Source organism: Camarhynchus parvulus, chromosome 4 (assembly GCF_901933205.1).
Source record: "Camarhynchus parvulus chromosome 4, STF_HiC, whole genome shotgun sequence".
NCBI classification, from domain to species: Eukaryota; Metazoa; Chordata; class Aves; order Passeriformes; family Thraupidae; genus Camarhynchus; species Camarhynchus parvulus.
The window spans coordinates 12,739,026-12,764,406 of NC_044574.1; the positions used below are offsets into that span (position 1 = coordinate 12,739,026).

General features: G+C 40.1%; 1 protein-coding gene across 1 annotated transcript in view; it reads left to right on the top strand.

Moving 5' to 3' along the window:
* Positions 1-25,381, top strand: part of C4H4orf50 (chromosome 4 C4orf50 homolog) — a 73,191-nt gene that overhangs the window by 25,958 nt on the left and 21,852 nt on the right. Inside the window, exon 10 of the mRNA XM_030948440.1 lies at positions 129-371. Coding sequence (XP_030804300.1) covers positions 129-371 — 243 coding nt within the window. The remainder of the gene's footprint in view (positions 1-128; positions 372-25,381) is intronic.

Sequence of the window (25,381 nt, forward strand, 5' to 3'; positions counted from 1 at the left end):
TTTACAGTTAATTTCTGTGAGTATTTCTTTTACTGAACTCATCCAAATGGCTTCCACTAATCCAAAACGAGCAGCACTGGAAAACTTAATCAATCTTGAATTTCTTAAAATGCTATTTTCTCTTGCAGATGCTGCCTTCCTCCAGAGATGTTTCACAGGCTCGTGGACAGCCAGAGGATCCTGTGGCAGGTGCCAAAGGGAACAGGAGGATTGGGTCAGCATCTGGTGACTCTCAGCCAGGGCTGGGGGGCCCCCACAGCTCTCCCCTCACCCCAAATCTGTGTGCTGGTTCTTCTATTGGAGTACCAAGCCCAGAGAGGATCACAGCCTTGCATCGAGAGCTGAGAGAAAACCACCTCAAAAACTGCCAGGTCAGTAAAAGTTTTCTCACTCTTTTTAGTCCAGTGAAATCTCTTATTCTTGGCAGAAGATAGAGAGATTTGAATGATTCCTTCCAGAGATGCACAGTTGATTGTTAGCTTAGACAAGCTGACAATAATAACTGTTTAATGTTTTTCATTATGCATTTTCTTTCCCATTGTTTAAGAGGGGCTTATAAAAATAATTAAAAGATTTTTATTTCATCATGGTGTGCCTTATTACCTCTATGGTAAGATAATCTTTGCAAATTGTTGGATGTTTTAAAAAAAGTTGTTATGTTGATCTTGTCCTACCTTTTTTTGCTTCCAATTCTTTTTTTTTTTTTAGTGATCCAATTATTCCTATGCCCTGAAGCTCTTTATAGTAATTTCCATTAACTGCAGGAATCCTGTTAAGAACAGAGCTGATCAATTGCAATTGCATTTGTGACAGTCTGCTGCTAAACTAAACACGCAAGAGATTTCAGCCTCTCCAAGACAACATAAACTCTCCATGCTTGTATGGGAACAAAAGTCAAATATGAAATTACTGCAGCCAGTTAGGTAGAGTAGTTAAAAATATTACTCCAGTGAATTTCCTTTATAATCTTGGATTAAAATAAATGCAATAAAACAAAAGCATAGTTTTTGCTTTTGTAATTAATGAAAAGAGCATGGAAGATACTGAGATTTTCTTTTAGTTAAGTAATTTATTATGCAATGAAATGGTGACTCAGAATTTGGATAACATGTTATCCTGATATAACAGGGGCTAAATGTAATGGTTCAAATCAAGTTTCCTGGTCCTTTTCTCTCTCCCACTCACACAGAAAAAAAGACCAATGAAAATATGGCCATGAAAGAAAACTATTATGAACAGCAGAATGCAAGTAGCTCTTTGATTGATCTTTGTGAACTCAGAGGTTATTTTTTTATATAAATCATATGATTTTTAATTAAATCCCAATAAAAGAGGACATGGGCCTCTTGTACAATTATAGGGAGGCCACAGCTGATATCAGCCTCAGTGCATAGAGCATCCTGTTTCCATAAAAGCATACAACAACCCACTGGGACATCCAAGGTTTCTGTTTTCCTTCCCTCGTCAGGTACCTCCAGCTGTCCCCTCCAGCTCAGACCCATGGGCTGGTCCCAGCCTGTCCTGATGCCTGGGGAAGCCCCCTGGGCTCTGCTGCCAGGGCTGAAGGATGCTGTGGTGCCCCTGGACCGTGCCGGGCTCTGGGCCACGGAGGGGCGGGATCGGAACACGATGATCAATTCTGGGGTCAGATAATGGGAAACCAGCCTGCAGGTGCTATTGCCCAGGGAATGAAACACAAAAATGCCATTCTGAATAAGGCATGGCTCTCTAGAGAAAAAACAGATGGCTCAAGCTCAGCTACCGCAGCAGAAAGCTATTTGCCAGACATGTTGTCAGCAAGTAATAAACGTCGATATCCTGTGGGGAGAAATCAGCTGTATGGGAAAGAATAAAACCTGCAGAAATAAAACAAGGTAAACATCTTAGCAATGGGATTTTTCCCGTTGATACAAAAGTACTATTTTTTTTTTAATCACAGATATTTTACTAGTTAACATGGCCTAGCAAGTAGTTTGAGATGACTGGAAAATTTATATGGAAAAGAGCTGTGATAGTTTTTATGATCAGAATTTCATAGAACATTTGAGATCACTGAAATACATGGATTTTTCATTAGCCAGACCACCTCCCCGTTTTCTTTTCACCTTTTGTTGGTGATTTGATTTTCTTTTAACTGAAACTGTGAAATAAATCTATTAAATCACTTTTGCTTTTATGTATAACCTATTTCTTCAGCATGCCGTGGCAAGTTCTGAAATAACATCTCCCTTGTGTGACTGTTTCCTTTGGAATTTCAGGAAATGTAGTGTCATGGACTTCCTAGAAATTAATTTTACAAAAATTAGAGGGTAATTTTGCTGTGTTTCTTTACTATTGGGATATTTTTTAAAAATATATCTTTCTTTTTTTATAGGCCCACCTCCAGCAGGACATTCAGTGTATTGCTGTAGGAGCTAGTATCTGTAAAATAGCATCCTTCAATTGCTGCTTTTAAGTAAAAAATTGTAGCTCAGCTTGAGTACCTTTACTGGACATGTCCTCAGCCACTTTCTTGAGGGGACTGCATGGGCGTTGTGGGCACAGAAATATCTGAGTTCACAGGATGGATGATGCAGGCTGCACCCTGTGCTGCCAGACCCCTGCCACAGGGAGAAGTGTGTGGAGTGCCAGGCCAGCAGTGCTGGTGCCACCAGGACAGCACTTCCTCACAGTCTGGCTCAGAAACAGTTGTGGTCACGGCTCCAGGAGCCTTGGGTGCGTCCTGGCTGTGAAAAGGAGGAGGGAGCAGTGTGTCTGTGCAGGTGCATGAGTGCACTGGTGCTGGTTGGCTCTGGGAAGTTTAACTGTGCATGGTTGTAAATTCCGCAAAATGCCGATTTATATTGTGATCTCACCAGAGTTAACACTTTGGAAAACACCCATTATTCATACATGTTTATCATTATTCTATATTTTTCATCACTTTTATTAGAAAAGGGCATTCACACACAGCAATGCATGTCACAGTTGCTGTGCTTTTCCTCTGCCTCCGTTGATTACCCCAGCTGATTCATAGTATGTTACTACTTGTTTTTGGAAGCCAGAAATAAAAAGCCTGGTTTTGGTGAAATATTAATGCCCACACTCACACTTTATTGTGGAAAGCTGCCTTCAGTTGCTCGGTAAGGTAGCAGTGCAGCAGGAACTGAATTGCTCTTCATCCAACACAGCTTTAGAAAGCACACCCCAGATGCCAAGGGAAATGGAAATAGTCCCTGGAAGTGATGCTGTTGAATACTGCCTAAGCAGGAGCTTCCAGTGAGATTCCAAAATGTGGGCTTTGCTTTTATGTGTCTTTCACTTCTGCCCGATGCCTGGCCAGAACTTCTGAAGACAGATATACCTGCTATCCAGCCATGAGCTGCCTTGTCAAGTATTAAGATATTTTGATATGCAAAACCTCTTGTAAATATTGAACACGGTAACTGTTACATTGATAAAATGATGCTTTAAGAATTAGCCATTGTGAGAACTTCTTGGATCTTTATCTTGCTGACAGTAAAATACAGGGCCTGCCAGTTCACTCTGAGGTCAGATCATAATGCATGAAGTGTGCTAATAATAAGGATATTAATAATAATAATACTCCGTGATACTATGATAATAAGTCTTTGTTACCCTAGTGAAGCAATCTACTTTGTTTGGGGCTATGGTGACTTTCCATGAAATTAAGCCTTTGTCAGTCCAGTCTCTTTCTATCACAGATAAGTGTGGTTTATTTAAAGTGTTCAGGCTTCACTTTAAGCTAATTAGGTTATTTGGCCCCATTCTTCCTCCTGCTGGAACTAATAATTTCCTGAACAAGGGCTGCAGACACAGAGATGTAGATGGAAGAACAGACATTTGCAAGGATATTACCTGCTTTGAAGCACAATAATTCAAAATGGACTCAAGCAATTGATCCAGCAAATGGATTCTGTGCTGGCACTTGGCTGCTTTGCTTCACAAGTCACAGATTTCAGTTAAAATCCTGTAGCCCCTTGTGGTTTTAATTTTTTAGGACATCCATTCTTCCTACTACAAAGCATTGTTTAAAGATGTGCAGACACCACAGTTACCATTTGGCCAGCTGTTTCAGCTGCTTTTCATTTCTCTTAATTAAAAATGCAGAAGTTTGGACACTACAGTGGAGGAATGGCAATAAATTAGCAGCAGTTTGGAGAGCTGCATGCAGCAGCACTGGAAAAGGTGAGTCAGCTAAAGATTTCCTCCTTTAAACCTCTGTCTTACTCCATTTTTCCCACTACTGAATGGACAAATGAGAAGTGATGGTAAGATCATACCAAATAATTATGCGCTAGTTGATTTACAAGAAAATGAGAGGGTGCATTGCACCATCAAACAAGGAACTTCAGATTATTTAAACATGGTCATTATAGAACCTGACCCAAAATGTACAGTGTCAGACCAGATGGTTCTTTTATTGGTGTCCTGCTGAGCTGAGGTCCTGTGGGAGTCTCAGCTTGCTCAGTGAGTTATACAGGATAATTAATTTTGGCCCTTATTCTGTGAACTATTTGCTGGGTTTTTTCTACATTGAAGTGGGATCAGTAGCCATGTGCTTGCAGAGCAAATCTGAATTGGCCTGTGTTGAGCCACCTGTGCTCTGCTCTTTGCCATCCATGGACCTGCATGAGTGGAGTGGCATTATCCACACCGGGCTGGATGAGGAGGATGCTTGGAAGGAGGCTGGGTGACAGCATGCTGCCTATTGACTGATGCTCACTGAGCCTGCTCAGACTCTTCCACTCCCAGAGATATTGTTTGAAACAGCACAGGAAACAATTTTCTGGGATCAATAGTTAATATCGAACAAGTGTTTATTAATATACACAGGCAATATTTGCCCAGTTCTTTTTTTCTAGATTTGAGCTACCTAATACTGAAATCAAAATATCTCTTTTTAGCAGCAAAGTTATAGCTTTTGTTTCTAGTTTCAACAGAAGTATTACTTAGAAATAGAATTCCATGGAAGCAGAAACCTGAAATAGTGCATAGTGCTTTCTAAAGGCTGTGTGAGAGATAAACATAAAAAGGAAACTCATTGTGTATCTGAGACTAAAACTGCACTGTGGAGTAGTCTGTACCCACATGGGGGAGGAACTGGAATCTGAGGATCAAAAACCACTGGGAAGAATAGCCTTTCTTCTGTAAGAGGTGAAAAAAAATCCATCACTTTCTTCCAACACTGAATGAGCATTTTCCTGAAATTAAAGAAAACTAATAATCCTCCTGCAATTGTGCTTCAGCTGTTTTGCTCTTCACTGCTAGGTGAAGTGATAAACAGGGAATGTAATGCCAGTTTTTATGTTCAAATGCAAAGAAAACCTAGACTGACAGGTCATGCATATTTTAAAAGAGTTCTCTTTAGTCAGTACAATTCCTGTGTTAGACTACTTCTCTGATTTTTCAGGAAAATAGCATTCATAATATTTTTTAAATGGTAAGTTGCCCTGTATTTTGTCTGCACTCAACTGTGCTTGCAGTCTCACCTAGCTAGAAAGAATTCATTCTGCAAGTTAAAAAGGTAAAGTTGCCCATTACATCTTATAAATGTGTACAACAGAAATGGTTTGATCAGAATCAGTGGAAGGAACATTTTCTCCATTCCTCTTTGAGAACTGATATGCTGGAGAAGGCTGGGAAGGCACAGAGAAGTAGGGAAGATGACAAAACTCGATTTTTTTCAGGTAAAAGATGCCAGGATCCTAGGTTGTTCTGTATACTAAATATTTGTAAAAAAATGCAGAAGGGTTGCTTGTGAAACCTGCTACCCCCCATGTATTGCTTGCCTTGTGCTATGGAAAGTTTTCAGTTCCATAGGAAATTTGGGAATCAGGTCTTATGTTCAGTCTGTGGTCACTCAGCTTCATCCTCAGGACTGGTATTTGTAGGAGAGAACAGAACCAAGTTGCCTATGATTAAATCCCTAAGAACACCTCTTTATATTTTTTTTTCAGTAGCAATTCTGATTTTTAAAAGCACTATCTAGTACCTTCTTAGTAACAGCCTTTTCACTGAGCCCATAAGCTGATGGATATTAAAGCCCCTAATTAAAACCAGATAATGCATGAAAGATTTCTACAGTGCAAACCTTTCTCTTAAGGCCTGATTAAACCAAAAGACCTCACATATCTCTTTGCACAAATGTATTCTCATCAGGTCAGGCACCTGGTAGCACTGACTTAGGTCCATCCTTCTCACAATTCTTTGTTCTTGGGAATGAGGAGAGCAACAAAGGCTGGGACAGAAAATCAGATATTTCAGAAAGAATGGCCTATTACATCTAGCTAGGAATATAGTCTGTCAGCAGTCTATCTGGCTCTGACCATCCTATCAGTCAGGATAATGGTGAACCATAGAATAATGTGTTCATTTACATATAAATGTGCATAAAATATTTATGTCCATATATATACACATATATATGGGTATAATTGCATGCAGTTTGGCATAAATAAATATGGTTTAAAATAATAGAGAGAAGTGATTTTCTGCAGATTATTTTTTTGTGCTTTGTTTTTTCCTCTGTCTTGGGATTTACAAATACAAGTAAGGACAAGAGTAGAGACTGATTTCATTAATTCTCATTTTAAAGATTCAATTTAAACCTTAAATTAAGAGGGAACTAAGACTATGCAGTGGAAGATCTGGTTGTACCTTGACTGCACTGCAGATTAAAAATCCAGGTACATATCAATCTGTCTTCTCCTTCCCAAATTAACTAAATTCCATGGGAAGGACACTCACTTGTGTGCCCCACATGCCAACCCTTATGTAGATGACAGTGGGACCAGGCCAGCAGGGGACACTTTGTCCTGTAGCAGTTCAGCTCCCTGTTGTCTCTTTTGCTGCTGAAAGAGACAGGGGAAAAAGATCGGTGGTTGCATAAAATATTGTTAGCACAATTTTGCTTTTATCTGCATAAACCATTGAGCCTTTTCTGAGTGGGAGTGAGGCACCCCTAGGGAAAGTATCAAACTCCTGTGGTGGGAGCCAGACTGACTTACACCCTTGTTAAAGGGCTCTTGGACTGTGGCCACTGTCATATTTCATGTAATGCAAACTATCTGCCTTTGGAAATCTTGATGTAGTGTGGGAAGTTCTTGAGAGAAAAAGCTATGACTTGTGAAGTAAGCAGGTCTTTAAAAAAAAGAGAGAAAAAAACAAAAGAAAAGAGCCAGAGGATCCTGTTACAGATGGTGGGTCAGGTTCAGCTGGGTGCAGGAGCAGCTCAGTTTCAGCCTGGTGGTCCAGAGCAGCTGTGAGCCTGGTTCCCAGGCACTGGCACTGTGTGTTCAAGCCATTAGTGAGCCAGGTCAAATATCTAAGGCTGGAGAGAGAGTTCTTTTTTTCATGGGTTACTGGGAGTATTTAATCAGTGATTAATTGGAAATTAAGATGCTACCTGTTCTGCCTAGTCACTGTTTTTTGATTATGGTGTGAGAACATGGAGCAAAGGGGAATTTCAGTAAAGAATTGCTGGAAGGTTTTTTTTTTTTTGTTGGACTTGTATTAGTTGCATTTGGGAAATTTGGAATTTGTGGCTTGTCAGTGGATGGCTGGCTGGCAAAGCCTCCTTGAGGGGAAGCACCTGGAGCACATTGCTGCTTTTCATAATGTGGCTCCAAGGCTGAAAATTGAGATTGACTCTTTCTCACCCTCACTGAAAGCTGCAGCTAAAAAGGGAGGATGTGGCTGTCCCTTGCCCCCACCATCTGCTGAGTGCTGCCTCTCTGCTTTCCCTCTGTGGGCTGGGGACTCTGTCTCTCAGCAGCCACATCTCCATTTCCAGCTGGCTGCAGACAGTCCCTTCTGGTAAATGGGCTTTAAAATCTCATGGTGAGGTTGCCTAGCTGAAAGGTATTGCTAATTTGTGACTGTTTGCACAGAGAGCTTGGGGACACAAGGCAGTTCTTGTCACTTAGAGGAGCTGATTTAAAAGAGAAAATGTACTCCTTAATGTAGGTGCTCTGTGGATAGCAAAGGACTGAGCTCTGCTCATCTCTGCCACCCTTACAATTTTATGTGCCTTTTCTGTGCTGGTTATAATCACCAATATGATGTGGTTCCTGAATTAACAGTTAATTAGAGACCTTTTGTGGGTGGTAGTTCTTTTGCAAATGACTGTTTATGAATGAGCAGACAGGCTCATTTGAAGTAACTGAGCTTGGCAGAAATAAATAATAAATTTACTTTATATAACTCCTAGATGATCTGATGTCTCATCATTTTGCGTGGCAGAAGTGTAATGGTCCTATGAGCATACATATCCTGGTGAGCATAACCAGAAACCATTTCTGTCACCATGAGCCTGCTCAAGAGCAGATGACCACAGGAGGAGCTGTGCAGTAATTCTGGAGAATTAGTGGTGGGTAGCAGGTGGCTGGCCCTGAGTGAGTTTTGGAAAGCATGTTGAAGGCCATGACCTCTTCAGGGTTTTGAAACCTAAGAAAGAAAACTGCAGCTGGTGTGGACAGGAATCATGGTCTGTTACATGGACTCAATCAGGTTCATTCAGAAAGTACCTTGTGTGATGGTGTTCAGGAGAGCCAGAAAAAAGCACTGCCTAGCCAGGCCAATGACACTGATAAATTGATCTTTGAGGAATGAAGAGATTCCTGTAAATCATAAGAAAGCCAACTAAGAAAGATGCCCTCCTTGATTTGCTGCTTGTTAACAGAGAGTCTTGAGTGAGGTGGAGATTGGTGGCTGTCTTGGCCGCAGCAGCCATTAAGTGATTGAGTTTAAAATCGCTTGTTTTAAACAGGAGGAAAAGTGCCGGCAAAGCTTCAGTCCTGGAGGAGAGTAGACTCCTGACTGCTCAGGGAACTGGTGAGTAAGGCTCCCTGAGAAAAGCTTTTTCAGATGCTGGGGTCCATCTGTGCTGGTCAGTTTTTAAGCAGCACCTCGTAAGGGCACAGGAGCAGGCAATTCCTAAATGTCTCAAGTCTATCAGATGAGGTAGAAGGCTGTCTTGGCTGAGCAGGGATTTTCCTCTGGAGATAAGGTATAAAAGGAGGATGTATGAGCAGTGGAAACAAGATCAGGTGACATCATGTGTGCAGTCCCGAGCATGACAATATTAGAAAGAAATAAAGCAATGAGTGTCCAAAGGAGGGTTAAAAGATGATGAAGGGCCTTGAGGGGAAGCCTTGTGAGGCGCAGCTGAGGTCACTTGGTCTGTTCAGCCTGGAGGAGACTGAGGGGAGACCTCACTGCAGTTTCAGCTTCCCTGTCAGGGGAATAGGAGGGGCAGGCACTGATCTCTTTGTGGTGACAGTGACAGGAGCCAAGGGAATGGCCTGAGGTTGTGTCAGAGGAGGGTTAGGACTGCATGTCAGGAGAGGGCTTTTTATCCAGAGTGGCTGGGCACTGGAACAGCTCCCCAGGGAAGGGTCACAGCAATGAGCCTGACAGAGCTCAAGAAGTACCTGGACAATGCTCTCAGACATGTGGTGTGATTCTTGGAGCTGTCCTGTGCTGGGCCAGGAGTTAGACTTCTATGATCCTGCTGGGTCCCTTCCAACTAAAAATGTTGTGTAATTCTGTGATTCCATTATATCTGACATCTGCATCTTTCCCAGAACAACAATCCCCTTTGGAGATGACTCTGAGACTGCCATTTGCACTGACTTTTTCATGTGGACAGACAATTGATTCAACATTTCCTGGTCTTCTCTTGTGACAAGATGTTTTTATTAGGCTACAGAATTTAGCTGTTTATTGCTTACAGCTCAGCCAACACTGCAGACCTTCAAGCAGGGGTTGTCAGGTGTCTGTCTCCCTGGCAGGGAGTTGGTTACCTACCATGTGTTTAAGAGCTAAGCTGGAGTCATGCTCCAAGGCGTGGGATTCCTTGGGACATGTGTGAGTCTAAGTTAGTCTCCTGGTGTCCCTGCCACCATGAAGAGAAATCATCTCTTGATGTACAGGACAGAGTTCATCTCATCATAATGTAGGTCTAAAATAGGCAAGATGATCTGCACTCCAGAGGTACCTTTTCAACTCACTCACTATAAAGATGAGTGGAATGGAACTACCTCAGGTATCAAATCTACACTGCAGGAAGAAAGGGAGGTGATTCCCACCCAAGGTACTTTAGTAGTGAAGTGACCAAGGTCTCATGGTGGTGACCTGGTTGTGCTTAGCAGCGCAAAGACTTGCAGTCTTCCTCCTGAGTGCAAGGTGACTGCTCTGAACACCAGAGTAATCTTCATAGAAGGGAAAACGGACATTAATACTTGGGAACCTCTCTTTTGTGTTGATCTATCTGGGTTGGTTTTGGTGTTTTGTTGTTGTTGTTGTTTTTTGGTTTTTTTTTTTTTTGGTTTTTTTTTTTTTTTTTTTGTTTTTTAATGTTCTACCTGAGGACTTTCCCTCTGTACTTAAGCTTGGATTAACTGTACAGTTTTGTCTTAATTTATGGTTACAAACTCTGGATTAACTGTAAAATGTTTTGGTACCAGTTTATAAATAGATTAAACAGGAAATGGAATGAGCATGTATTCCTGAAGCCTTGTTGACCTGACAGATTCTCTGAAGGCCCCAGGAGATCAGAAGCAGCATTCATCAAGTGAGGTATTGAGCATGTGCCAGGTGTAGTGCTGATGCTCAGGAGCCTTTGCATGGTAATAAGCCAGATTCATTGTTCTTTATTTGTGAACTGTGCACTCCTCTGCACTTGTGCATGCTTCCTCTTGGGTAGTTTAAAAGAGGACAATGCAGAACAGACAGCAGCTTATAAAACAGTGTATTCAAACATGGATTCAGCCTGAGCTGGGGGCAGTTCTCTGCAGTGGATTAGTGGTTGCAGCACTGCCATTCTCCTGGGAAATCAGCTAACCACAAGTGTTTCCTTCTGAGGGCTTCTGACCTCTTTTGTGTTGTTCTTCATTTCTGTGTCCTAAGTAAGGTGATATTAAAGCTGTTCCTTGTTGGAATGCTTCCTTGGGAGCTTTGCAGAGTGCATAGGAGGGAAGTGGTTTCTGCTGCTCCTGAATGAAAAGTGATTGCTCAGAGTCCTGCAGGTCCAGGGAAGATGACATGTCAGCTAAGAGTGAGTGCTGCTCTCTGCACTGGCAAACTGGATACTGGGGAAAGAATAATGCTATTGTCAAGACACGTCTTTCACTTTAATAAACCACTTTGAAAAGTAGGCTTTACTTCAATTTAATAGTGGTCCTTGGGGGAAAAAAATTCTAAACTCTAGCATGAAAGCAAACACTCCTTGTCTGTTTTGAAATAAACATACTGTCTTACTGTCTTCTGCAGTACTGGGCTACCCTGTAAATTTTATAGATAAATGGGTTATGAGTAAGACAATTGCCTCAGCAGTATTATTAGAGCAATAACTTCTGTTGTGGATAAATCTGACCCTTTTAAAATGTAAAAACATTCCTATTTTATTACTCCAGCCTAGCTTTCCCCTTAGAATAGGTTGTCCTGTCTGTAAGTTTTATTAGAGATGTCATGATATAGAACTTATTATGAATTACTACTTTTGAGCTCTCAGTTGAACAGAGGTTGTAGCAATACATTGTTATGCATCTCTCAGCTGCATACTCCGGAAGCTTGGTACTGGGGGCTTCTTCCCACTTCAGAATTACTGGTTTGGGACTAATTACCAAGTCACAGAATTGTACAAAATATCTGACACTGCTTGTTGAATTCCTCCTTGATTATCAGTACTCATGGAGCTTTGTATTTTTGGATTGCTGCACCTGAACCCAGTCTTATCTGTTAGTGACCACACCATTAAAAAATCAACTTCTAATTTATTGCCTAATTTATAGGCCCACTTGGTTGATCTATGACACAGTTGAACTCGTGTTCAATGATTAATGTGAAATAAAAGGTAGTGTTACATGGCCCAGTTAGATTAGATGCTCTTGATCTAGTCCTGCCAGTCAGCCACAGCTGTTAAACATTTTATGTCCTCATATAAAACTGTACTAGTGCTGCTGTTGGTTTTCAGGCTAAAAGAAGATCATATTATAATTAAATAGCTAGAGCTTATATAAGAGAATAGGGTAATTATCCTTATATATAATCATAAATTTATGGGAGGACAGGCTTAAACAAATATTATTTTTACCACATAAAATGCTACAGAAATTTTTCAAAGTCATAAGAAAAAATCAGGAGTTCAGATTTCATAGCCTTTCTTTTAGGTGGTAACAAATGCCTCTCATGTCTTTGAAAATGCCCCCTAAAATATTGAAATTGATTGTACATGCCCTACATAATCACTTAGGGTCAAAGATGAGGATTCTTTGTGATTTTTAAACCTAGGTTTTATTAAATGAAAATTTACAGTTGAAGTATTTACCCATTGGACAGTATAAATGAAACTAGCAGGAGAACCTCAGTGTGGTTTCACTGGGACTTGGTAGCATTCCTCTTTTTAAAACCTGGCAAGTGCCAGGGCTGCTGAAGGGGCATTTCATCACCCTGGGCATCAGAAAGTGGCTGCAGATCCAACTGCTGCCAGGACAGTGTGGGCTTAATGGGAATTAAAAGATTCCACAGATCTTAAAGGAATGTTCTCATTAGGAAGGACAATTTTCTTCTCACCCTTCTTGTGTGTCAAGATCAATATCTCATCAGGGAAACCTTCAATACAGAGTATTTTGAACAAGCATACGATAAATAATATTCTTTTTACTATATTTGGGCTGCAGGAAAAATAATTTTCCTGGTGTAATGAGTGATAAGTAGAACAAAGATCATTTGGGAATAAAATGTAGCTGTTTGATCCATTTGATAATTTCCATCTGGATGGCATTTGATTCCCTTATAAGGGGAATGGGAGCTGCCTATTTCTAGGCAATCTGTTGAGTTTCTTTCACAGAAAAGGACAGTTAAGCTTTTCCTTCCATATGGGCATATATCATTACATTTACAAACATGTTGTTAATATTTCTTTTTCTTTAGATCCTCTAAGAAGTTTTAATTCCTAGGTGGGCTGAGATGTGGGTCAAATATTCTTGTTTGGTTTTGGTTTTTTTCCCCAGAAATCAGGAAGAGAGGGGAAAAATTCCCATTATTCTGTATAGATAGGTACCAGTTAATTTACTAAACCAAAAGAAATCTTGCTTGTTGGAGCAGAAAGCAAGTTAGCTGGAATGAGGCTGGAATTAGGCTGGAATTATCATTGTTCCTCTGGGCCTGACCATGCTGGAGGAATGGAAGTCAGCAAACGTGACTCCAGGCTATTGTGGGATCCAAGTAATGAAATCTTGGGCATAAATTTAGCAAGTTCCACCTCAGGATTCTCCCTCTGGAACAGTGAAGTACCCTAAACATTGAGAGGATCATTATAATCATAATGTCATCCTGTCTAACCAAAGGGAAACTGTTTTCTTAGTACAGTGAGGTGACAATGGTTAATGCTGTGGTTTTGCCACTGCCCTGGGACTACTGGATCTTGTGCATTTGTATAATTTTTTACTAACTTTTGATAAGATTCATGTATCAGAGGCAAAACTTCAGAGCTGCTTCCCTTCAGCACCCTGGATAGGCAGACAGGTCTGTTCCCTGCTGCCCTGGCTGAGCACAATCATTCCAGCAGGAATTCCTCTCTCCCAAAATGTCCTGAGGTACCCAGGTGCAGTAAGCACATAGGCATTGGTGCTTTTTCCTTGGAATACTTTTATTTGAAAAGTGATTCTGTTCTCTGCATCATATTTTGTTTTGGACACATTAAGCATTTTCAACCTTTGGAAAAGTGTAGAAATCTCTTTCCAATATCCCTGCACATAAAAGAAGGAAGGAACGTTTGTAGTTTAAAAGGAAAACCCCATTTTCTTCATGAAAAACCAGTGTGAAGGTTTTTTTTTTTTCCTTTGCCAAACCCATGTGATGGAATCCTGCAGAAATGGGATATTGTGTCTGCCTGGAGCCAAGGAAAGGCGCAAAACTTAGGAAAAGGGGTGTGAATCAGTGCCTGGTGGTTTAGGGCCACACCTCCTTCCTCCTCTTCTTACTAGTAGGCCATGGATACTGTTTATTCTCTTTTTCAGTCTGCTTTGGCTGTGCCCAGAGAGCTTGATTGCAGATTCATCCACAGAACAGTTCAGAGTTAAAACTGCCTTTTTTTGCTGCCACTGATAATCATATGCCACTATCAGCAAAATTGCCACCTGTAATCAGATCTGTAAGAGCACAGATGGCTTCCAAATGCACTGATTCAGTAGCAGAACTGTGATTTTAGCAGCAATTGCTTCTTAGCATTTTGCACCTGGAATTTTTACTAATTTTCATATTTATCAAACAGCTGTAGATTGAGACCTCCAGCTTGCAGGTACTTGTGATCTAAAGAACTTTGAGGATGATTAGAGTCCAATTTCAACAGAGGCTTCCCCTGATTCCGTTGAAGTTCAGTTAGGAGTTAGGGTCTGGTCCTCAGAGGATTTCAGTGCCTTGTCAGTCACATATTTAATTAGTGAGTTATGGCTTTTGGATTTCAATGCCTGCTTTTTTTTTTCCCTAATTTCCCTTGTCTTGTGTACTTGTCAGTAATCTGGAAGAGAGCAAGCTCTGCCTGCTTATATGGTGGGCCTGAAGTGAGTCCAGGCCATAACACTCATGTTTGGGATATGCAATCCAAAAGACAATTCCTAACTTCCAGAAAAACAGATTTTTTCCATGTTCTGCCCTTTAGCAATCTGCACCAGTGAGCAGAGCCATGTCCCAGGCAGCTTTGGGAAGGCTCTTGCCTCTTTCACAGTCTGCATCTGATGTGGGAAGGGGGATCCTGGCAGGCCTCACCCACCAATGCCCCAAAAACAAGGTTTTCCCACTGAGGTGATACAGATCTTCTCTCTGCTGAGAAGTTTAGAAATTCCTTGTGGTTGGAAACAAAGGATTAAGCTGGAAAGAAATGATTCCATGCTGGTTTGGCTGCCTGTCTCCTTCAAGGGTGCTCATAACTGTTGTGTGACAGGAGGTGATGATAAAGAGTGTTGGTCAGGTTTCTGGTGACAGAGAGCCTCATTATTCATGTAGTCCACAAGCCACAGTGAAATTAGGAAGGATTTAAGGTTAGTGGGCTGGGTTGGGTAGAAGTTTCTTTCCTGCTCATTTTAAAGGAGGTGAGGAGGGAGAGGAAAAAGATTTAAGAGAGGAAACAATGCGAACAAGAATCTGTCCAGGAACAGAAGCAGAGGCTGGTGGGAAAAGAGATGAAGTTGTGTTGAGGCAGAAGCACTAACAGATAAACAGGCAATGTGTGTTAGGAAGGACAAAATTTATATGTGAATCCTTGTTTCTCAATTCTGATGGTTTTTATAAATCATATAAATACTTGATTCCATAATTACACATTTAATTCTTCAATAAAGCATAGTTAAAGACAGAAACATCATGATTTCTGGTGAGAATATGAACAGCTTCCTTCAGGGATGTAAGGCTGTATCTACTGCTAAATTACCTATATCAGAAAAAATTATAGGTACTGTAATTGCTTGTCTTTCTCCAAACTGGTGTTTGCATTAAGCATTTTCAACAAAATAAGTGAAATAATATTCAGGGTGAATCCTAGTTCTGGATAGTCTTGTGTATGTGTTGCTCATGTAATAATTAAAAGGGTGAAAACCAAGTTTTTATTAGATTTCTTAGAGATGCATTTGAAGAAGGAAATGTCATGTGATGCATTAGGCTGTTCTTGAAAATGGGGAGTACAGGAGGAAGAGTGGAGCATCCTTCTGTTCCCCAGAGTTTCAAGAATTGATGGCTGAGACAGTCAATGTAAATATTTTTCATATGAAGTTCAGTCTCACCATGCTGGAGGCATTTGTCCCTCCATAGCAGAATTGGAAATCCTCAGGTGAGTTGACTTAGATGGGAAAGCACATGTGCCTGGCTGGGCCCAGGTGCTGAAGGACTTGTTGGGGGAGGGAGTGAGTGGGTCAGGATGAAGAAAAAGATGTTCTCTAGGCTGGAATTCCCATTCATTTTGTTTGGTCGCCTACAGAAATCCTATGTTTGCAGCTGAGAGCCTTGTCATAAGATCAGCTGTGACAGATGTAACTCCTGGTTTCCCATAGAGAGAGCTGATGTTGGTTACTTCCATGTCACTCAGTTGCTGTTGTGGATTTCCTTTTTTCTTCTGAAAGTATCTTTAAATGAGACAGAAGTAGTGTCTGGTTAGCAAACACAAGTTTAACAGCCAGCTGGAATTTCCTTCCTTTGCCAGAGCACTTAGAGCTCTCTTTGTGCACTCGAAGATTTTATCCAGACAGATCATGGCTTTTTCAGTCCTGATGATTGTGTGACAGTTGGATCTGGCTAATACCTCTGTCCTTAATGAGTTATTAAAGTGGGCAGCATCATTAAAATTTATTTTAGGCCTTTTTCAGACCTTTTAGTTATGAGACAACAGTGGCTACTGCTGCCAAAAGTGGTTTTGCTGTTGCTGAGTCGTGGCAGGACAGGGCTTGTGCACGTTGCGCCTGTGTGGTACCCCCACACCTGCTGACACTGTGGCATGGACATCCTGTGAGCAAATAAGGTACAGCGTTCAAATTGCTGTAGGGCATAATGTCCTAAAAACTGACTTCGTTCTTACTTGCAAAGTTACCTCCTCATGGGTTTTGTAGGCGTATGCTAGAGCACAAGTGGTGAAGTCAAATAGCCAGATTGTTGTTTTGTTTCATGTGCTTAGAGAAAGACTTGTCTGTGGACAGGATAGAAATATGTTTATTGTCAGAAAAGGAAGATCCATAAAAAATGAGCCAGCAGCTGAAAGCAGATACCTTGGGGAAGAGATGGGGGCAGACTTGTTCTCTCCAGGGCTTTCATAATTTTCTGCTCAAGGATTTCCTGAAGCAGAGTTTCTATTCATTGGTTTCTATTCATTCAGTGAACCTTGATGGATTTTAAGTTATCAAGGCTCTCTTGAACCCATATAAACTTTTTCTCTTAGCAGTATTCAATGGAAAGGAGTCCCACCACTTAGTTACATGTTAAGAACCACTTTGTTAGGAACAGATCTTGTCATTCCTGGTTTCCTTCTCCACTTAGGTATAGTCTTACCCAAGAATCCTTCTTCACTATAAAGTTTGCACAAGAATCTATCTAGTAAACATCTTAATTCTCTCTTAGCTTTTGGAATCAAATTTCCAAAGCTATTTCATGTCATATATAAGGTAAACATTTTTGAAATGTCCTAAAACCTCTCTCCTCCAAGATTACAGTCCTTATTGTAAATGGAGTTTACTTTTTCTTTTATTTTTTTTTAAAGAGAGAACACTCACTGGCCCAATTCCAGACCACGGGAAAATTTTGGAGGTATAACTAATACTCTAACCTGTGTTCCTTGTCATACAAACGTAGGCTAAGTAGTGAGGTGGTGCGCTAAGTTACAAAATACACAAATATACACTTTTTTTTTTTTTTTTTTTTTTTGTAATTCAATTAAGTACTTCCATTTGATGTACTTGACATTTCTCATGTTCTGTGTCCTGTACAGCTGCAAAATATTTTGCACCCTGGAAGTCCTCAGTATCACATGTTTTCTTAGGTTATTCCAGTCCAGGGCAAAGTAAACAGGAAAAACAGAATGAGTCTTTTCTTGTCAACCCTTTTGAGCTGTGTACACACAATTAACATCTCCAGGCTTCCTCTTGCCTTTTCACTTGCTACCCATTCTGATAGAACTTTTAAAGCCAGAGTCCTAATGTCATTAAGTCACATTTCTAATCCCAAATTCTCACTTGTTCTACTGTTGAATATTAAGAAAGACAGTCAGCCTTTTCTGCTTGAGGTGTTGTGTTTCTCACATTCCTGCCTTGTGAATTTAGCAGCTATTTATTTCATATATTGTCTTTTTTATTCCATCCTATTCTATTACACCTGCTTCTTTTCATTCACTATTTTGTCTGTTTAGTCCACTTTTATTAAAGTAATTGTACCACCACATATTTTAATGCAAATTTTATGCAGACTGCCTAGCTAATGCTGAAGATAGTGATTGAGATGAGTAATGTTTTGCTAATCTCCAAAATATAGAATTACTAGGAGAAAATCACAGTGTTGATCAGGAGTGGTTGATACTAGCAAGCTGTGTCCCTGTTGAACCAAAGCATTTAAAGCATTTTCTGAAACTGCATTGTAACTGGAATGCTGTATTAGCCAGGGGGGTAACAATTGACTTAACAGCACCAACTTGGATGAAATGTTGTGCTGAACTGGGGACGCTGTTAAATTGACTTTCCTCACTCAAACAAAAGCTCCAGTGCCTGCTTTTACACTCTGTCAGTGATTGAAAAAGCTAATGAAAACACTCTTCTTGCTATATGATTTTTGTTTTCTCTCCAGGGATGAGTTTACCACTTGGTTCAGTCTGTATTATTTAACAGTGGAGAGAGGCATCCTGATGTTCAATGCAGAGATGAGGATGAACTAGGATAACTTACAATGCAGGATGCAGGTTAGGCTCAATAAAAATGAACATTTAAAGTTTAATCTCAACAGCAAATAAGTTTTATTTAAATTTCATGCTTTTTTTTTTTACATAGAGAAAACCCTCTATGCTAATTTTTAGGAGTGTTAAATTTCAAATAAGCACATTGATCTTGAAACACTCAATAAAGTCAATAGAGCCATTTGTGGTGACAAAGGCACATCTGTCATTTTCTGTACAATGGTCACTGACATATAATTTATTCTGTTGCCTTACCAAAACAAAAAATAAAGCCAGCAAACTAAGTAGAAATATATATGATAATAATTTTAAAATAAAGGATTTAAAATTGGTCTTAATGGAATTATTACATTTTTAGCTGAAATACCGTGTTTATTTATATTCCTATTAATTTTATTTATATTTATATTCCTATTCATTTTAGAAAGCTGAGTTTCTTGCTCTCATTGGTTCTGGTCCCTCACTTGGACTTGGCCAGGACTCGGATTGTGCAATGTTGCTGAGTCAGCCAATTTGTATAAACCATTTACCTGCCTCTCTGAGCTGTGTAAGGCTTGCTTTGATTGCGTTCAAGATCCACACAGTCTTAACCTAGCACACTTCGCCATGCCCTTGAAATACAGCAGCTTTATCCTTTACTGAGGTACAGAGAGATTAAATCCAAAGTCATTCACAGTCTGTAGCAAAACAGGGTGTCAAAATCTGGTCTAAATCCAAGGGCAGTGCACTAAGCACTGGATCCTTTTACATCAAGGAGGAAGAGTTGACACATTTTTACCCAATACAAATAAATGTATGAAAAGCTGAGATGTAATTTTAATGGGAGATTGATTTATGTATTTACTAAATAGAGTAGAATTTATGTCTGGAGAAAGGTGACTTGGGGGCACCTTGTCACTCTCTACACCTGCCTGAAAGAAGGTTGTAACCAGGTGGAGGATGGCCTCTTCTCCTGGGTAACAAGTAACAAGAGGAGGGGAATGGCCTCAAAGTTGCACCAGAGGAGGTTTAGGCTGGATATAAGGAAAAATTTCTACACAGAAAGAGTTGTCAAGGACGTGCTGCTCTGGGAAGTGGTGGAGTATGAAGGTCTTTTAAAGATGTGTGGATATGACACTTAAGAGCACGGTTTGTTTGCTGGTGAACTTGGCAGTGCTGGGTTAAGAGTTGAACTTCATGATTTTAAAGGTCTTTTCCAACCTAAATGATTCTGTGTTTCTGAATAGATGTAGTGCTTGTGAAAGGTGCCATACTGATTCCCTGGGACATGCAGGAGTCCTATATTCATTAACAGACACAATCATTTGCATTGATCTAGCTACTGAAAGCTTGTGTGGACTTCAAAGAGATACTTTCAACAAAAATGAGAGTTCACAGTCTGTATTTTGATCCTTTGGTTGCCTCAGTGCTTAGATCACTGTTCGTGGAGGAAACATGTTACTGGATTCCTCATGAGATTCCAGGCACTTACCTGCTACTCCATCTTCCCCTCCACAAATCAGAGTTTCCTCTCTTTCAGTGTTTCCTCTGTCTGCTCCATTATGCCTCTTCCACATTTCACTCCCTCTGGAGTGAATTGCAGCATCCCTCTGCAATGCTGTTAACCATTTTTCACAGCTCTGGCAACTGGCTGGACAGGAGGCAGTGGTTGCTGCAGCTCCCTTGGGTCTAGGTTTGTGCTCATTTTAACCAACACATCTGTGCTGACTTAGTCAGGATCACTTGACTCTTTTTGTTATGAAAATTTAAATTACTTTCTTATTAATTATTAAAAATGCATTCTAATATCAATATAGAAATTTAATACATTCTCCTCTTTATACTATTTTGGTATAGATGCAGTATTAAGGGTATACAGGGTTATCTACTGTTATCTCTAGTTTAAAAAAACTCTTTGCCATTTTTCAACATCTTCCTGTGCACATTGATTTTAAATATGTCTTTGCTGCCCTTGCCATTACTCTAAACACAGTCCCCATGAGTGTAACATCATTACTCCTAGTCATCCTGTCATTTGGATTTATGCCAGTGTTATCTGAAAGGACTTAGGAACTTTCAAAGGGATGTTGTTTCCATCTTCTTATCAAGGCTTTGGTCCTGTCTCATTAATGATAACAGTAGTCCCATTTTCTTTATTTTTATACAGTAATATGTGGTATTCATACAATAATTCATGGGTTAAGATGTCAGTATAGACATGTGCATTTAGGAACAAATCTTTAGGCTGTTTAAATTGTGTTCCTTCAGACTAAGATAGTTGAAGAATTTTTTTGCTCACAGTTCCTATATGTTTGTATCCAGTTTTTTTGGTCAATGTTCATACTGTGGCACTCAGGAGAATTTTTTGCAAACAGAAATTTCAGTTTCATGGCTGAAGCCTTTGCTCAGCACCAACTAAGAGCTGATTCTTTGGGTAGTCCTTTTAAATCCACTACTTCTTGATGATTAAGTTGCACTTTGCCATGCAAAGCTGAAATTAAATCCAAATTATCCAAATTAGCTGTATGGACTAAAGATGTACATACCAACTTAAAAGAGAATTTGGATATATCTGCACAGCCCCAAGCAGGGGGGAGCTGGCATGAATTTGTGCCACTTCATTTCTGCAGTGAACACTGGATCAAGTTGGAGAGATTCCTGTGGCTTTCTGTGGCACAGGTACAGGCAGACAAATCTTGTAGCTTCCTGTGAAAGCCTGGAAATTTATCTTTTGTTTGAATTATACTGAGAGTTACCTGAATGCTAAAGAGGTTTAATTATTTAAAGATGCTTAAGCAAGTCAGTTACCTAAATATGTATGTGAGGAGGAGGGGGAGAAGAATAAAGACTATAGGATTTGGCCTAATATACCTAGCCTGGCTTTTTCAATTTTTACATATATATTACTGCCTTTGTTTACTTATATATTACTGACTTTATAGCCTTCCTGCAGTAATTGGTGGATGTGAATCAGAGAATAAGCTTGAAAGCAGATATTAGAAAGCTTTAATAGGACCATTTCTAGTCAGCCACGTGAATACCACAGCTGGGCTAGGGTCACAGAGACTGTTATGTTTGCCTCCAAGTCTGACAGAAGATCTACTTGCCCTTGAGTCCATCTAATCAAACCATAATAAAGTAAGTGCTATGAAACATAGATCACCCTTTAATAACCAGCTACAGCTTCATGACTACCAAAGGTAGCTATCTATCCTATATTAAATCATATAACATGTGCTTTTCTCATCCCCTGTTTAACTGTTTTTGTTTTCTGCCATGGTTATACCCAGATGAGGAACTGGGGAAGTCTGCCATGAGTTCAGCAAGTACTAAGGTAACCCAAGTCTTTGCTGAAAGACATTATTTATTCTATTAATGTTTAATCAGGAGCAACCACTGACCTGCATAATTTGCTGGAGATGGGTAAGCTGCTCCCTGAACACCTCTAATGCTCTCATGTTTTCTTCACTTTTTACAAGGAATGTAAACAAATGAACACCAAATACTGAACTGTGGAAAAAGGGTGTGAAACAAGCCAAGAGTACTTGGTATTGCACATAAATTTTCCTGTCTGTTTTTCTGAAATTCCTCTGGGGGCTCATCAGTGTCTCTGAGCTGGTTGGCTGCTCAGGGGCTCTCCTGGCACACTGAGGTGGATTCCAGCACACAGAATGTGATGTCCCTTCTCAGGCACACATCAGCTTCTGCTGGGATTTGTGGTTCTCCCCCAGTGAGCCCCTGCAGACACCAAGTTACTCATCCTGAGCAGTGGGATGTGTCTCAGTGGGGTTGCCCTTGGTGGTATTGCTCCTGCTCAGCCTTATCCATCTTTTGTGGGCTCTGAATGCTGAGGCAGCTTCTGAGTCTGTTACAGCAGCTCTTTAAGAGCATCATTTGCAGTTATTACTCTAAGTATACCAAGATTAGGTTCATTTCTCTGAGCTAGAGTTAACTCTGAATATTATTTGAAACAAATTTTGTGAACAAATTCTTTGAAACAAAATATCTGTGCTGCTTTGCCTGTGTGTCCTTTATCCCAGATGTCTTAATCATCTGGAATTATTTGATTCAGTCTGTGATCTAAAAATGCTCATTTGACCCTTGGTTTCTCATGTCACTGCCCTGCATCTGTCCTTGGAAATTCAGTACCTTCTTCCACTGCAGATACTGGTTCCTTTCTCTCTCAGCTGTATGTGGGGGTGATATAAGTATGAGAAAAAATAGGAAAAACTGTGTAGCTGTGTGGCAAATGGGTTTATCTTGTCCCTTTGCCCCCAGTCCATCTGATCTCTGCTGCAAGGGTCTCTTCCAGCACCCCACACCAGTGACCTAGGAGCTGCCAATAAAAATTACAACAGGCCAGATCATTTCTTTCTGGGCCATGTGAAATTCTCACAGATACTAACTGCTCCCCTGCAGGTGCTGTGAGGGGAGTAGGATTGTCTCAGGGGCTGTTAGATACAAGCATTTTTATGTCAAGGATATTATAGTGTGCTCTCCCACAGGAAAGAGAGAACTTTTTTCAATGCCATTAACACTTAGTTCCCTAAAAGATTGAAATCATGGAACTTGAAACCATGATAATGTTTAGCATTATATAAATAACTGATTTGGTTTATAAACAATTTATTGACTTTGAGTGAGGTCTTTAGCAGAGATCCAGATGCCAAAGTGTAGGGCAGTGAAGTACTTTGCCAAAAGTATATTCCAAAAAATTCTAAAGAAGATAATAAAATCTTTAAATGGTAAAGAGTTAAGAAAAGCTGCATTACTCACAAGTGTTCTGACACTCTTATGTTACAGATTAAAAGAAAACCCAGTGCAATTCCTTTCTTATTTCATATACCACATAATACATATATATTTGTACTATGTAGCACACAAAATACTGCAATCTCTGCTGCTACAATCAAGTAAAACGTTCAGGGTAAAGGATCACTGCTCATTTACTAGCTTGGTCTAGCATTATATCAGAAAAGTTTTTGCAGTGAGTATTGCTAAAAAGGCTGTACAAAACTCAATTATTTTGCCATTAACATTTCTTCTCTTTCCAGGCTGTCTTAGAAAGCTCAGTCTCCCTGTGTCCATTTCAAATCAGTGTTCAGACTGCTGGTGTTTCTGCCTTGCTGTCTGAGGAGACAAATGTCCAGCGCAGTTGTAGGAGAGCAGTGCCATGATTTGAAGTTGTTTTGCTCTGAAAAGCACCAGCCTGTCACCAGCTCCTGTAAGGCAGTAGTTTTGCTCTTCATGGGAAAGTTAATGCCAATGTTTATCCCCACAACATCTCTGTGCTGAGCCCATGCTCTTGTCTTTGTGGCAAAAGCCTCTTTAATTTAAATATGGGCACATTCTAATACAGAGAGAATTTTATGCCAGAGAACCCATAAAGGGTCAGTATTACATTAATTTATTGGTTTTTCAGCAGAAATGCACAAAGTATTTTACTGCATTTTTTAACTGAAGCATCTGTTTGTGATTGCTGAGTAGATATCATGTATCAGAGAAGAACAGAGTTTCAGTTCCTCATTAAAACCAAATTCCAAGTGACAGCAGATGGAGTAGGAGCTGGGATTAATTGTTAAGGGAAGTGAGAGCTGAGGGTGTTTTGTTTCAGTTTTAAGAATCAAACTTCCTGCCCTAGTTAACTCTGAGATATTTGGATTTGATACAGATTGATAAGGAGGTTACTGTAGCTGGGAGATAAAGAGCAACCTCAGATCACCTGTTTAGGACCTGATTTTATTCACTGTAACATGAAAAAATGTTAGCAAGGACACAGTGAAAGAGTACTCAGGTTTGCTTTGAGGATTTATAAAACTAGTATACAAGGACTTATGGGTTAGAAATGCAGGGAATTCAAAGTTTGGAGGATCTTCTGAAGCTTGATTAAGAAAGTTAAAATTTCTCTTTTTAAAGAAAGCAAGAGGCAGACATTATGTCTTGGTGAAGAGTGAAGAAAAATGCTGGCCTGGTAGAGAGGGTCCTGATAAAAAGATTTTAATTAGATTTTCTATGGTGACCTACATGCTTTTAAAGGCAAGTTCCTGCACTGCATGAAGGAAGAGAGTTTCTCACCAGGAATGTGTGTTCTGCAAGGTGTGACAGCTGAGTTTGGGTTTGGCTGGGTGAGCCATTATACAGTGCTGGCTGCCCAGAGGTTCCCTGACATGAGCAGTTCTGTGTTGTACACATCCTAGAATGCAAGTGGAAATTATAAATTCCTGCTGTTTTGGGCCCCTGCATGCCCAGGCTGACCTCAGTAAGTAATGATAGTTCTTTAAATGCTGTTACTGGTTCAGTTTTGGAGATGCTTTGTAGTGGTTTTGACAAACCACCAAGCCAGCCCTTCAGCACAGGAGCTGTGGCAGATCCCTCACCTTAAAATAATAAATATTGTAACACAAGTACTTAGGTCTAAAGGTGGCTTTTTAACCCAGATCAGAGTGACAAATGTTCATGTGTGAACATGCTTGGTGATGTTCCCTTCTTGCTCTTCTGTCAGTTTATTTCCCCAGGATTTCCCTCCCACATCACCTGTCCCTGCACAGTACATGTGCAAGGGAGGGCAGAGGCTGTGCTGTCCATTGCCACAAAAATGCAGTCACTCAGCCTCTTGGATGACAAAGACAACACAAATTTACTCATTTGAGATAGAACTTTGTTTGATTTGCAATTTTTTTTTTTAACTTTGAAATAAAAATTGGAAAATCATGATTTCACACAATTTCTGGAAGGATTAGTCTTGATGACAGATATGAAAAAGTAAAAGGAAATAATCTTGATCTAGACAAATCAGAGAGTCTTCCTTGCTTATGCTGTATGTTAGTCAAGGCAAAATAATTGTACTCATCTAAATGACAAAGGAATGATTCTTATGCCAGAGTTGATTCCAATGATCTACTGTGTTTATTGCCATACAGTAGATTCTGCATTTGCTTGTTTATTTTTAATTAATGCATGTAAAACTTGAATTGA